Source organism: Schistocerca serialis, chromosome 3 (genome assembly GCF_023864345.2).
Source record: "Schistocerca serialis cubense isolate TAMUIC-IGC-003099 chromosome 3, iqSchSeri2.2, whole genome shotgun sequence".
In the NCBI taxonomy this organism is placed as follows: Eukaryota; Metazoa; Arthropoda; class Insecta; order Orthoptera; family Acrididae; genus Schistocerca; species Schistocerca serialis.
The window spans coordinates 760,862,309-760,877,356 of record NC_064640.1 but is presented as its reverse complement, the minus strand read 5'-3'; the positions used below and the strand labels follow the sequence as shown (position 1 = coordinate 760,877,356).

The following is a 15,048-nucleotide window of genomic DNA, read 5'->3' as shown; positions in this document are numbered from 1 at the left end:
TTTTTACAGGGTTTGAGCACTGTAATGATAGTAAGCTTCCGCCATTGTGATGGAAAGACACTATTGCACCAGATCTGGTTGAAGATGACGAGGAGATGTCGCTTGTAGTTAGACGTGAGATGTTTAATAATCTGACTGTGGATCCAATCCGGCCCAGGAGCTTTGTTGGGGCAATGTGCAAGTGTACTGACGAGCTTCCACTCTGTATATAGGGCATTATTGGGTTCACTGTGGCGTTGTAGTGAACGAGAGGACTTTCCTTTCCATCCGCTGTTTTAGGTTGCGAAAGGCCAGGGGTAGTTTTCTGACATAGAAGCTCAAGCATAGTGCTCAGTAAAGTGCTCGGCAACAGCATTCGCTTTGGTAGCTAACACGCCAGTGATGTTAATGCCAGGGACACCTGTTGGGTTCCGGTACCCAAAAAGACATCTGATCTTTGTCCAGACTTGGGAAGTTGGTGTATGGCACCCAATGGTTGACACGTACCTCTCCCAACACTCCTGTTTCCATTGTTTTGTAAGCTGGTGAACGGAGGCACAAAGCCATTTAAATGCTTTTAGGTGCTTGAGGTAAGGGTGCCGTGTATGTCACTGTAGAGTTCGCCGACGCTCCAATTGCCTCAGCGACCACCAAGGGACTGTCTTTCACCGGGGGCACCCTAAAGAACGAGGGATTGCATCTTCTGCCGCAGAAACGATCGTTGTAGTTACCTGCTCAGTGACAATATCAGTGGCACCATGTGGGGGAGATTCAGCAGTGACAGCAGAGGTGAAAACTTTCCAGTCTGCCTTGTTTAAAGCCCATCTGGGTAAGTGTTCATGGGCTTGACGCCGGGGGAGTGACAGGAAGATGTGGAAGTGGTCACTATCTCACAAGTCGTCACGTGCTCTCCAGTGGATGGATGGGAGAAGGCCAGGGCTGCAAACCGAGAGATCAATGACCGAATATGTGCCATGTGCCACACCAACATGTGTGTGGGCACCTGTATTTAAGCGGCAGAGGTCGAGTTTTGACAGTAAACTTTCGACCTCCCTACCTCGGCCAGTAAGCATGGTGCCATCCCACAAGGGATTACGCACATTAAAATCTCCCAAAAGTAGGAAAGGTTTAGGGAGTTCATCAATCAGTGCAGCCAAGACATCCGGGGTACTGCACCATCTGGAGGAAGATATACATTGCAGACAGTTATTTCCTGTGTCGTCCTTATCCTGACAGCCAGAGCTTCAAGAGGGGTTTGAAGGGGGCCGCAGGTTCACTACTTACCGAGTTCAGGACTTAGACGCAAACTCTGCCTGACACTCTATTATAGTCACTATGGTTCCTGTAATATCCCTTACAGCTGCGGAGGGCAGGGGTCCGCACTGCAGGGAACCAGGTTTTCTGGAGGACAATGCAGAAAGCATTATTGAGGAAATTGTTTCAGTGTTAGACAACTTGTAGTTTCTAAGTTTTTAATATAGTGGGGTTGTTGATGATATTTTCTTCATTACAGATGAAACTGGTGTTTATTGTGAAAGCAATTTATGCAGGCAATAACTGCAAGCTTTAAAGGACACAACTGTGAATATTGTACTTTGCATCAAATGTTTTTTTTACCATCAGTGTCGGTGAAATACAGTGTGGAGTTTACTGGTAAAGAATCCAATGGTAAAATGTGTGTGTAATTTATATAAATAACGTGGGTGGATGGAACTGGCTGCTTTTATGATCTGGGTTTGTGTTAAGTGAGACGATAAAATATTGACAGTTTTGCTCAATGGACAGCTATTAAGTAGAAGTAGAAATTATGACTTTGAAATTTGATTTTTGTTACCTGCTTTTTCATTGGAGAATGGGATTATTTGGAGGTTCCTTTTCATGTTCTGTACCCACCACCAAACGAACCCCCAGCCATGTTCAGTATATTTACTGTGTACAGTGCGTCTTTTTAGTCATGCTGGTCATTTAGGTCTTTATTTCGTTCAGTAGTAAAGAACGCTCTTCTACATGCGTACTTGGCAAGTCACCATGTGATGTATTTCAGAAGCCATTATGTACCATTGACAGCAGTAGAATTGTTCTGCAGTCAGCTGCAAATGCTTGTTCTCTAAATTATGTCAATAGTGTTTCATGAAAAGAACATATTCTTCCCTCCAGCATTTCCCATTTGAGTTCATAAAACAACTTGATAATTCTCGCTTGTTGATTGTCTACCGGTAACAAATCAAGCAGCATGCTTCTAAATTCCTGACATGTCATCCTTTAATCCCACGGTGGGGATCCCAAACACTTGAGCAGTAATCAAGAATGGGTTGTACAAGTGTTCTGTACGTGGTCTCCTTTGAAAATTTAAGACGTTTTCAAAACTACACCCTACACTTTTCTTAACAACACCCAATAAACCGAAGTTGACCATTAGCAATCCCATTGTCTGTAAGTGCATGTTCCATTTTGTTTTGCTTTGCAACATTACGCCTGGATATTTAATCAACACAACTTTGCCAAGTAGTAATGGTTCTAATGCTGTAGTCCATCATTACAGGGTTATTTTCCCTACTCATTTACATTAACTTTATTTTTTTATGTTTAGAGCAATCTGCCATTCCTTAAACCATGTAGAAATTCTGTGAAAGTCGTTGTGTATGCTTCTAGTCACTCAACAATAATACTTTCCCTTATACTGCAGCACAATTGGCAAACAGTCACAGATTGGTGTATGTCAGATCGTTTATGTGTATAGAGAACAAGAGTGGTTGTATCATTTTGCGGGGATGCAGCTGACTGTATCCCTGTCTCTGATGAACACCAGCCATTAAGGACAATGTACTGGGTTCTATGAGGGGCATTAAATAAGTAATGCAACACAATTTTTGGTAAGCATGTAGGTTTTATTCAGGATTCCTGTACACCATATTATTCCCCACTCCTTTTGGCCAAAAAACCTCATTTTTTCGACCTAATTTCTGTTCAATGTGACAGACTTGTGCTACCTTACTAGGAGGGCCTGTATGCCCACATACCACCCTACTGGTCAAGTATGGAACCAACATAGTGCTGCATCAATAACCTCCCCATCATCCTTGTACTGTTCCCTGTGGAGTGCATCCTACATTGAGCCAAACAGATGGAAGTCAGGAGGTACGAGATCCGTGCTATAGGGTATATGAGGAAAAACAGTCCAGTGAGGTTTTGAGAGATCCTCTCGGGTGCGCAGTCTTATGTGAGTCCTTGCATTGTCATTGAGAAGGAGAAGTTCGTTTGCATTTTGTGGCAACAAACACATTTTCAGTGTGCAAGTGAACTTCTTCCCTTCAGTTTTGTGATGGTAGCACAGTACACTTCAGAGTTAATCGTTGCACTATAAGGCACAACATCAAACAGAATAACCCCATCAGAGTCCCAGAATGAAGTTGCTATGACTTTCCTGGCTGAGGGTGTGGCTTTGAACTTTTTCTTCAGAGGAGAGAGAACATGGTGCCACTATATTGATCACCGTTTTGTTTTCAGTTCGAAGTGATGAACCGGTTTTCATTGCCTGTGGCGATGTTCAACAAAAATGGTCAAAATCAGCCTTACAACATGCAAGCAATTCCGCACAGCTAGTCCTTCGTTGCTCTTTATGGTCTTTTGACAGGCGGTGAGGAACCCAGCAGGCAAACTGCTTTGAGCACCCCAAGTGTTGGACATATGTGTCAGCACTACCAACAGTGATGTCCAGTTGAGCAGCGAGGTGTTACATTGTGACCCATTGATCACTTCAACGAAACTGCATGTTCCACCGTTGCAGGAGGCACAGCTGTGTTCAACCGGCTGGCACTCTGGAAGTCAGACAGGTTTGTGCGACCTTGTTGCGATGACGACATATGCCTTGCCCAATAACTCGTCACGCTTTTTTCACTGCCAAGTCTCCGTAGACATTCTGCAAGTGCCTATGAGTATCTGCGATCTTCTGGTTTTTTCGTTGAAAGAAACTCTGTCAGTGCTCTGCTTGGAACACACCTCTGTTACAGACGCAATTTTCAATGCTACCTTTAATGCTGCCACCTATCGGGACTTCATGAAACTATAGGGGCTGAAGAGGGAATATTCCACAATGTCCCACAACAAATTTCTCATTTTTTCAACCAAAATTGGCCGAGAAAAAAGGTGCTGTTACTTACTAAAATCCCTCATATTATTTAAGAAGTCTTCTATTCTCTTACATATTTTGATACTTATTCCATATGCTTGGTTCATCATTAACAGTCTGCGTTGGGGCACCATGTCAAATGCTTTCTGAAAATCAAGGAATACGGAAACTGACTGTTGCTCATCATCCACGATTCACAGGATATTGTGCAAGAAAAGTGCAAGCAGACTTTCACACGAGCAATGCTTCCTAAATGATGCTGATTTGTGAACAGAAGATTTTCTGTGTCAAGGAAATTTGTCATATTAAAACTAAGAACATGTTCAAGAATTCTGCAACATATCGATGTTAATGGTTCGGGCATGTAATTTTGTGGTCAGTTCTTTTACCCTTGGAGTTATCTGCACCTTTTTCCAGTCACTTAGGACTTCGTGCTGTCTGAAAGGTTCACAATAAATGCAACCAGAGTAAGTGCCCAATGCTGTAGAGTACTCTCTGTAAAGCCGAATTGGGATTCCATCCAGACCTGGAGACTTATTTGTTTTCAGCTCTTCTCTTATTTGTTTTCAACTCTTCTTTGTGTCCTGTGTGACACTCAGACGATAAAATATCTGTACTGCATGAATGATTTAAGACTTTGTCTCTTGTTTTATTGTTTGCTATTGCAGCAGTACACTGGTCAACAAGTGACTGGATAGAAGCCTTCAACCCGCTCAGTGATGTTTTGTAGGACCAGAATTTCCTCTGAGAGATCCTTTGCTAGGTTATGCTGGTGGAAGGTGTACGCTTCATCCATTGTCTTGCTGCACTAGGCAGCATAGAGGAGTTTGCTCAGCTGAGGCAACAGCTGATGATGCTTCCACAAAGATACCAAGGAGATGGAGATGATAATCTGAACACCAACTAGGACAGTGGAATTGAGTTATTTGGCTAGGTGGGAAAGAGTAAAGGTTGGGTATGAGTGACACATCTGTTAGTGCCAATTTATATGAATGACATGTTGTGACAAGGAGACCACATTGCAATCTGATGTATCCAATTTTTATATTCGTGCTGCATGAAGTGCAGAATTCAAATATCAATTGACCAAAACTGTTCGATGCAGCTTGCAAAAGTTGTGGAGCAAATTGACTTTGAAGGTTCCCAAAGGTCTGTAGTGGAAATATCTTTTGTTAAGAATGCTTGAGTGCAATAGAGGAGACTTAGGTTCGATGCCTAGCCGATGCAAATTCTTAAACAAAAGTGCGTGTCCTATGAGCATTTTCATGAAGATAAAAGATGAGCAACAAAAAATATCAATATCACTGAAGACTGGTAATCCATGGAGTGCTGGTTCGAATCTAGTTTGTCGTTAATTTTTGTGTTCAGTTACAGTACCTACATCATTTAAACATAAATTTCATCTAGTATGTGCTACTTAATGTATCTATCATTTTTATAAAAATTACATGAGCGTTGATGGGAAACGTGATAAAAGAGCATCTCTAAATGGGAAGAGTTAACAGTCCTTGTTACCTGTGTGTTCACAGACTTCACAATAAACAATTTACTATTATTTTACTGTAGTTGATGAAAGAGGTCCTCTTAAAAACAATAATTAGATGCGTGTTGATGAGCATATATTTGATGGATTTTATGTTTAAATGACGTAGGTATTTTAACTGAACAAAAAAGTAATGACTGAAATGAGGCTCGAATCAGCAATACAGTGATTACCACACCAGATTGCTGCAGATTTTCTTGTAATATTTATGTATTGTATCCTCCATGAAAATGCTTGTAGAACATGCTCTTTTGTTTAACAATTTGTGTCAGCCAGGAATCAAACCTGGGCCACTGGTGTGGCAATCAGGAATGCTACGACAGAGCCACAATGCCACTGGTGTGGCAATCAGGAATGCTACGACAGAGCCAAAATGTGGATCAAAAAATTGTTCCAGCTTTATTGACTTAAAGTTGCTTGGAGAAATTCAGAGTGTTGCATCAAACTGCTTTGGGCAACTTGTATTTGAGTTCAGAACTTCGCATATTGTAAATATAAAAAAATTACAAAAATCAGATTGTTGTGTGGTCTCCTTGTGAATACAGCATGGCACAAGGAAAAGCATCATTTTTAGCTTTTTATATGTTTTGCATAATGTTACAAGCATGGATACTAACGAAATGATTGCGTAAATACATTACCAAGATGCCACTCTCGTGTAATGTATATTTTAGTGAATGACTGGCTTTAAAAATTAAATTGGTCATGAATGAAATGTTACTGGTATCTGCAGGTAAGTTAGGGAGAGTGCAGTGAGGTCATAAGTACCTGCGTGTTTTGAGTTAATTACAATTGTTCAAGGCTACCAACTCCAGAGTATTTTAAATGACAATCTACACAAATCCGGTTACAGTGGCTCATTAGCATGGGACAAGTTTGAGGACCAGCCAGGTAGTACAATCATCCTTGTTAGTAACACACTATGTATGGAATTTCTTTGACATAGCACTTCCAATGTGACACATTTTAAGAAAATTTTACTTAGCTTGATACAATAAGGCAGCAAGGCAGTATTAGGTGTGTCGTCTGGCCTGTCTTGATTAGTTTGAAGTAGTGACAAATTTGGTATGTGTTTTTAAGTTTCAAATAGTCTCAGAACCTGTTCCAAAATATTTAGGGATTAAAACTTTGCTTAAAAAACACCGTTGTTTTTGCTTTTTAAAGTACAGACTGTGTCAAGAAAATATGTATATCAGATAAGGTGCTTCAGGTATTACTATTTTGTGTGCGTGCGTGCGTGTGTGTGGGTGCGCGCGCGCAAATTTGATTTTTGCATGTAAATAAAATCAATATTCACACACAATTGTGAGATTATGAAGTTAACTGTAGGACACAGTAGCCACAGCAGCTAAAGAAACTCTGTAGCTAGTTCATTTGTCCATTTTGAGGCTTGTGAATTATGAGGATAATTGTATGGTTCTTGAGTGATAATATGAAGCTTTGAGGTTCCAGAGGTGCTGATAATTTGCATGAGTTACTGATCATTTCCTTCTGATCACTTTACACTTATGCAGAATTTACCCCGTTTTGATTGATACCTACGTGTTTCTATATTTATCATAGGACATGCTTCCAAATAAGGGCCATGGTGACAGTTGTGTCAATCACTTCTGTATCACCTTCCTTCTGTCTTAAATTTCTGGAGATTTAAGTTGTAAAGTAAAGTGGAGAACCAGTACTGTCACATGAAATTTATTATAAATCAACTCCAAAATGCATCCAATTTGAATTACAGGCCTGATGAAAGCCGCATTTGTAGTCTGAGATACTGTCCTCCTGAAATATGTACACAAACTATGGAATTACAAAAGCAGTATTGTTTATGGCATTCAGATTCATGTGAAAGTTTGATTTCTTTAGTTCACTGCTCCATGCCTTGTTTGAAATGCCACTTTGGTGTACATTTTGCCTCTCAAACTTTGTAACCTGTGCAAAGCAAGCCGCCAGTCGAACGTTTATTGTTTTGACATTTTCATTTTCTATCTTCACTCCGGTCCAGGTTTATCTTCACCTTCTGTATGCTACCATTTTTTAGTGTTCTGCTAATCTTGTTTAACGTATTTTTATTTTCCTCTTATTTTAGTTTTGCTTTTGTTTTGGTTTTCATACTTGTTATTTCTTCCTGTGGCCATTTCCATGTCTCTCCTATTAATATTATTGTGGAGACTGTAGCCATGTGTTGCATAGCAAGTCTTGTTTGATATTCACATTCCTCCCCCCCCCCCCCCCCCCCCTGCTGTTATTTGCTCAGTATCCACATGTTATTGCATTGTGTTTAGCTATGTTACTGTCATGAGAAATAATGAATAAAATTGTTTGAACTGTTTAGAATTGTTACTGGTTCCTGATATATGATAATAAATTAAAACTCTCATATTTATCAACACAGTTCTACTACAGTTGTGCAATAAGTACTGTTCTAATTATTTATCACTGATGTGGTATCAGTTCAAAGGTTTACTGCTAAAGTACCTAATAATTGTTAATTTAATCAGTAGAGAAAGGTGCATGGCTAACTGAAAACAAAATTTTCTATGTTGAATATATGTGTAAGCTGAATTATCTAGACAGTAATCAGAATTTTTACACACAGGCAAACTTTCATTTGCCATTTTCTGAAATATGTGACTAACACACATCAGACTAGCTGGTAACAAATAGAAATCAAATTGAAAAGTAATGGACAAAAATTTTACTTTTGGCTTTAGCCATACATATAGCATGTTAATGTGTTGTGGCTTCTAGAAAAATATTTGGTATGTCATTCATAGGATGACAAAGAAAAGCGTCTGGATAGAGGACCTCTAGAGCAGAGGCCATGGCATCAAACTCATGCTGTGCCAGTAGAGTACAGAACCCATTCTGGATCTTCAGTGTCAGGTTCAGGTTCTACAATTGGCAGCTTCCATATCTCAGTGATGCGAACAGGTCCTCATCCAGTAAGTAACACTTGCTTGGAAAAAGTGAGAAAAATAGGAAGAGAGAGAGAGGCAGACAGAGAGAGGATATTAAAAATTTGTTGAAGTGGTAGTTTCCCTGTAGTTTAACTATATACTTCACACATTGCCTTTGTAGTGCAGCTAAATGGTTTCAGGGCAATATTTACTACTCCATATGTGCACTCATTTAGGCCTTACTTTCTGTAATTCATTTTGGGCGCATGTTTCTTAGATAAGCTTTAGAACTGTCTTTGGATAAAAACAATCCGGTAAAAATTAAAATGAAGGAAGATTGCTAAATTAAAGAAATGCACATGGTTATATTAGATAGCTGCATTTTGTTGTTGTTTGATTTGCTTTACTTGTCCTTCATAGTTGCATGTGGAATGGATAATGACTTATTTGACATGCATTTCTTCTTGTGGTAGCTCTGTATTTTTTGTAAATAAAACTAAAATTCCATATACCTTAATTCAGTTTTTTTTATATAAGGATAGGAAATAAATGTGGTAGTATATATCTTTATGTGGTAACATTTATTCATGTTCTAGTTTTCTGAATAATTTCAGATGTCTTGTTTAATATATTAAAATGTGTGAAGTACCACTTGCCAGACCAAATTTTGACTTTGATATATGTTTATGTATAGATAACTTGCACACTGATAACTTGCACACTGATAACAAATTTCATTCTAAAGTAGCAACTCTTTTTTTTAGGTTTGTCAAGTTTCTAATGAAATAAATGATACCCTGAAAAGCACAGTCATTGTGGTGCAATGGGTTTTCATATAATTGGAATTTTTCAGATTATAGTTTTTAGGGTAATCTGGTAACGGACATAAATCAAATTTTATTAGTTATAAATCACCTTGTGAATGTTCCAGTTCTTCTTATTTTCATACTTGCTAGTAAAATTGGAGAGGAATTCCATCTTATGCAAGGCACCAGTTTGTAGACATGTTTCAGCACTTTTCGTGCTGTCTTCAGTTGTTTTTTGTGTATGTATATATAAAATTCAGCAAAGTGCAAAAGTAAATATTTTGTACCAAATGTTTCCTTAGAGGTTAACATGTAACAATTTTGCAGAAAGAAAATAAAGGAACCCACTGAAGATAGCACAGAAAGTGCTGAAACACTTGTGGGTGAAAATAAAACTTCAGAACAGTGTCTTGCATAAGACGGAACTCCTCTGAAATTTAGTAGTTCTAAATGGGTAGGGGCATTATTCTTTTGATGCTTGGATCTTCCCATGAAAAGCTGATGAATAGGTTTGTTTATGGTAACTGTTAACTTTTCATAAATAGCTATGCATTTAATACAGCACAGAAATACAGGAAAAGAATAAATCAAAGCACTGTTCTTTGTCAAGTTCTCAGGATGTGTCTGGATTACTGGAGGTGACTGTTGGAATGTTCATATATTTGCTTAATTTTGTGGAATCTAGGACTGATTTTTCCATTACAGTGACGTGCAACCCAAACAAAACCACATTTATATTGCTCGATTATCCTAATTATGGTTTCCTATTGATGTTATGAAGAACTGTAACTGTTCCTTTGTTTTTATGTTCTGTTTTGACTTTTTATTGGGTTTATTTTTAATAATTAGTATGACTCTTTGTTGTCATTAATTCTCTCTGCCTTTTTAATTCAAAAATTGTTCAATTTGTTGCTGCCTTTGCATGCTCTATTCATGGTGCACTCTTGAAGAGAAGGCACAATAGTATCTTTGTAACTAAGCCATCAGGTTCAGTTATGTGTGGCACAAAAAAAAGGTCTGCAGTCTGTAATAGCCAGGCTACCTGATAGGAGGCAGCCTAGAGCTTTTAGGTTTATTAAAGGAAATCCTGTATTACATTTGCAGTGATATCTTAAGTATATAATTTTTCGTTCTCAAATGGCTTTTTATGTACTGTATTGCTCTTGTAAATTGAATTGTGTTTAATTTGTGTTCCAAAAGTGTATCTGGTATTATCTCAGTATATCCACTGATCCATCTGCTGGCAGATGGTTAATGTTTTTGAGATCACCATTGATGGCCTGTTAACCATTTTGCTCACCATTACAGATTATTGGTATGCATGCTATTTGTATACCCAACAGTATGAGCATCTTCGTGTCACTGTTTTGCAGTACAGGGTCAAATTATGAATATTAATCACTTCCTATTGCTTAGGCAAAAGCAGCAAATTGATTGGTTGTTTTTGCATTTGATGTGTATTATTGTGTGCTTTATGGGACTGAGCGAGACACCATTAGTTCATGGTTTATTCCTCAGAAAGCCTCACAATAATGTTTCTTTACTATATTTTCACCATTACCAGTAGACCAAAATCCATCTAAGGACTGTCAAGACTCCTATGCACAGCAACTGGCTGTAATGTTTACAATGTATTCTTAAGATCCCAATCTCAGACAACCTTGAAATTTTTCGTCATATCTTTATCTGTTTCCGTGATGCAGAGGTTCAAATTTACCCTACTTGTACACGTGTAATACCCATTTAAAATACAGCATGAGGTGAAAATGTAGTTTGTAAAGTGAAATTGCATGGAGAAGTATGTTGTTAAGTGTTTCTCTTATCTGGGAGCATCTTGTTGTAGTACTGATGCACATGAAAAAGTTTTTGCATGTAAAATCCACTCTGAGGTGTAAAATTAGTTTTGCATTATTTCAATTTCGCATAATTAAACTATCTAAATTTTACTAACCAATATACCTCTTTTCATATGAAGTATATGCCACGCTGCAGCAGGAAAAGAAGGGAGCCAGCAGAAAAATGCTCCTATCAGAGCACAAAAAATGGTGAATATGTTCCTGTTTATTTAAAAGACTCTGACTGAGAAGTGGGGTACCAGCTGCCTCATTCTGCCTTTGTCAGCACCTTTAAAAAATTTTGGCATGCAAATATATTCACACTTTTTAATGCTGAGAGAGAAGAAGACAGTGGCAGTGGCAAAAAGACAGAAAAGTAATGGATAGTGGAATATGGAAAACAGTAAAGGAGACAGTGCTGGGGTGGAGGAGGTGGAATAAAGAGAAAGTGGAAGTGGGTGAAAACCATTGATAACATGAGACAGTGTGAATGGGAATGACAGCAAGGAAGGGGGGGAGATAGCGACAGTGAGAGGAGATGGCAGCAGTAGGAAGGAAGGAATGAGAAACTAGGAGTAAAAGAGAGCAAGAGGTAGACAGTGACAATGATAGTAGTAGAACAGAATGAAGACGACAGTGGGTGTGACACAAGAGACAGTGATAGAGAGACACAAACTGATAATGAGAGTGAGCTGGGCTGAATAAGGGATTTAGAAAGGGCAACTAGGAGTGAATGTATATTAGGAACTTACAGCATTGGTCTAGTGAGGGTAGTTAGTTAGAGGAGCTTGTTAGAGTTAAGAGGTGAGTTGCATATGAATTAAAAAATTGCAGATATGTTTGCATGCCAAAACTTCATTGAAAATTTATGAAGATGCTGAGAAAGGTAGAATGATGCAGCTAGCATCCCACTTTTTGGCCAGTCTTTTAAATAAAAACTGAACATAGTAACATTTATTTTACTCCAATAGGAGCGTTTTTCCATTGGTTCCCTGTATCTGGATTAGTAAACGTTGTACTTGTGCATGTTGATTACTGCAATCCTCTGTTGTTACCAATGTGCCCAGTGATAGAAACAATAAAATAATAAAGCCTTTTCAGGATGTCTGTGATTGTAACTATGCAATTGTGTCCAATATTTAGATTTTCTGTGGTTTCCATTAAATGGCCAGTTAGTGCCAGGATGATTCTAAAACTAAAAGTGTGTTTAAATACTCTTGTGATTCTTGTCATTTCTCTATTATTGATTTACCATTACTTTGTAGCATGTTTAGCCCTAACTGATAAACCACCTCTTGATTCTTAATCTTAAAATATGGAGTTCACCTCACAGGATTATAACATTGTATTGATTAATTAATCCACCCTCGTGGATAAAAAGATACTGTTATCCCATTATTTGTGTATCCCAACAAAGCAGCACAACATGGAGTGTCTTTCACAATAATCAGTACAGTTCAAGTTTATTTGATGTATTCAGTATGAAAGACAGTGCTCAAATCAATCTGAATCTTTCATCTAAATGTAATAATTAATTAACATTAAAATAATAACTGCTGAAGATCATACTTGTGCACAGGGATATTCCTTAATAGTGAAACAATATTTGTAATCAAACTATATGAAAACTGTGCAAAAACCTTATGTACAAACATTGAAAACAGACTAATTATGGCAAACGAACTTGTGACCATTCGTGTTGTCCTTCTCTGTATACATTCAGTATCCCCTGTTAGTTCCTTCCTCAGCACTATCATTATGTGCTATTGGAATTTTTCAAGAGTGTAATAATATCTTCAGTATTATTTTCTATACATGCTCAATTTTTCAGATATCAAAAAGTGTTTTGTGTGGCATACAACATTACTCCAATTATCTGCTGTTATAAGTGCCATTGATTTCTCTAACAGTTTATGAAGTTCTGCTAGTGAAGCTTTTATTATTTGTACTTATGTAACATTTGATCTGTGTCCAAATCATTTTGATGGAATCAAAGTGACGGTGATATGATGTAAGCCTTAACAATCCTTTGACTGTGTTGTTTAGCAAACTTGTCAATAACTTGCTGTTGAAATTCTAGCTTATTTTGTTTTGCAAGTTCCATAAACTTTGCCTTATCCAAATTTCTATGCACGTGCATATTGTGACATTTTAAATCATGTAGCACTATCAATTTTTTCAGTTGCCATTGTCAAAAGAGTTGTATCTTTAATAACTGAATGGTATGGGGTAATGTCCATTACAAGGACAGACCACCAATTTGTTTTCCGTAGTTGTGTCTTGAACCACTTCAGAAGACTGTCATGATCAGTTCTCTTCATGGTAGTCACTTGTTTTCCTCAAAATGTAAACTGGGAGAAGATTTGCTGTGACACCTTTAAGAATCTTCAAAACGTTTGCAGTTCTTTAATCTACCTTTTAATCAGTAGAGTTGCACCATGTCTTACTCTTCGAAATATTCGCACACTGAGCACACAAACTCATATGTCTGACCACACACATGAGCATATTGCTGAACTTCCCATTTAGCAACCATGCTTTCTGGCACACTTCAGCTACAAGCTTCAGACATTCTGTAGTGCAATAAACTTGCTGCACAGAAAATCAAAGCACACAGCAAGAACTACTGTTAGGTTACTGGCCACAACTGGTTAGTAAAAGCTACCTGGCTTATCGGAGTGAGGGACTGAGGGTGCAAACAACCACATTTCGTGATTGGTTGTTGCAACGGTAGCTTGACATCAGTATTTAGTATTCTGATTCAGGTGTAGTGAAAATTTGTGAAAGCAAGGGTTGGAAAGTGGGAGCACATAAACAGTAAAGCTCATGTAGACTTTTATGGCCTCTGTTGCTGCTGTTGCCACCGCCGCCACCACCACCACCACCACCACAAATGAACAGAGGAAGAAGACAAAAAGTTGAGAACACTTACGAAACTGTATAATATTCTTCAGTGTAGTTTACGAGGCATGACCTTGTACATGAAACATTTAGTTCCTAATGATGTGGGAATTTATTGACCTCTAATCGTGTGTTGTATGCCTGGAACCTTCATATACCTAATTGTCAGTAATATAATTAATTTAGGAGCAAAGTTCAGAAACTGACAGGCACAGAAACAAGACTGGAAACTTTGTACATTATGTCAGATGATTGTGTATTCAGTTGTCACAATATAGCAGTGCAGGTGTGTGTGGGTGGCAGAGGGGGGGGGGGGGTACTCTAGCTCTCATCTGAAAGCTAGTGCAGTTTTCCAGCTTGTTGATGTGCCTGTGAATGATTTGACACTTATCCTATTTGCTGAGTAGTTGCCTCTACTCGTGTTATTTACATTCTGCCATAACTTTCCATACCATATTTATTGTCAGTAATAACTATTCTTGTTTGAAATATGTAGATGACCAAGAAGGAATGTGGTTGTTTCAAATTAAGATAAATGAAATACATGTGAGTAAAGGTCTTGAGCTCATATGAAGTAAACAACACCTCTGCTGTAAAAGAAAATTGCTCATTATTGGTGAGAAATGATTTCCATTGTATAAGATTATATGTTTCATATTTCTATTTAGGCAGTGAGCACACTTAAGCTCTGTTTTTATGTGAAAATAAAAAGGAATATTCCTGTTACCTTTCAGCTTCGTATATGTATTTTTGTCATAGTTACTGTCAACCAGACTTCGCAATTGTGTATGACAATTGTAAATCCTTTACTGCATTGGTACATCTTGAGGAAGTACCCAGTCACAATACAGTTTCCTGTTTTAGTGCACTTCATTGATAAATGCCCAGGCTTACTGCATAAAGGGTTTAATCCAGTCTTACCTACCTTCCCGTACATTGCTGGGAAGTCTGAAAATGTGGT

General features: G+C 38.1%; 1 protein-coding gene across 5 annotated transcripts in view; it reads left to right on the top strand.

The window, feature by feature from the left end:
* Positions 1–15,048, top strand: part of LOC126470603 (protein PRRC2C-like) — a 299,950-nt gene that overhangs the window by 146,369 nt on the left and 138,533 nt on the right. For 4 of the 5 annotated variants that reach the window (XM_050098556.1, XM_050098557.1, XM_050098558.1 and 1 more), the window contains exon 11: positions 8,423–8,590. The exons of the other annotated variant lie outside the window; for it this stretch is intronic. In XM_050098556.1, the coding sequence (XP_049954513.1) occupies positions 8,423–8,590 (168 nt within the window). The remainder of the gene's footprint in view (positions 1–8,422; positions 8,591–15,048) is intronic. 5 annotated transcript variants of the gene reach the window in all.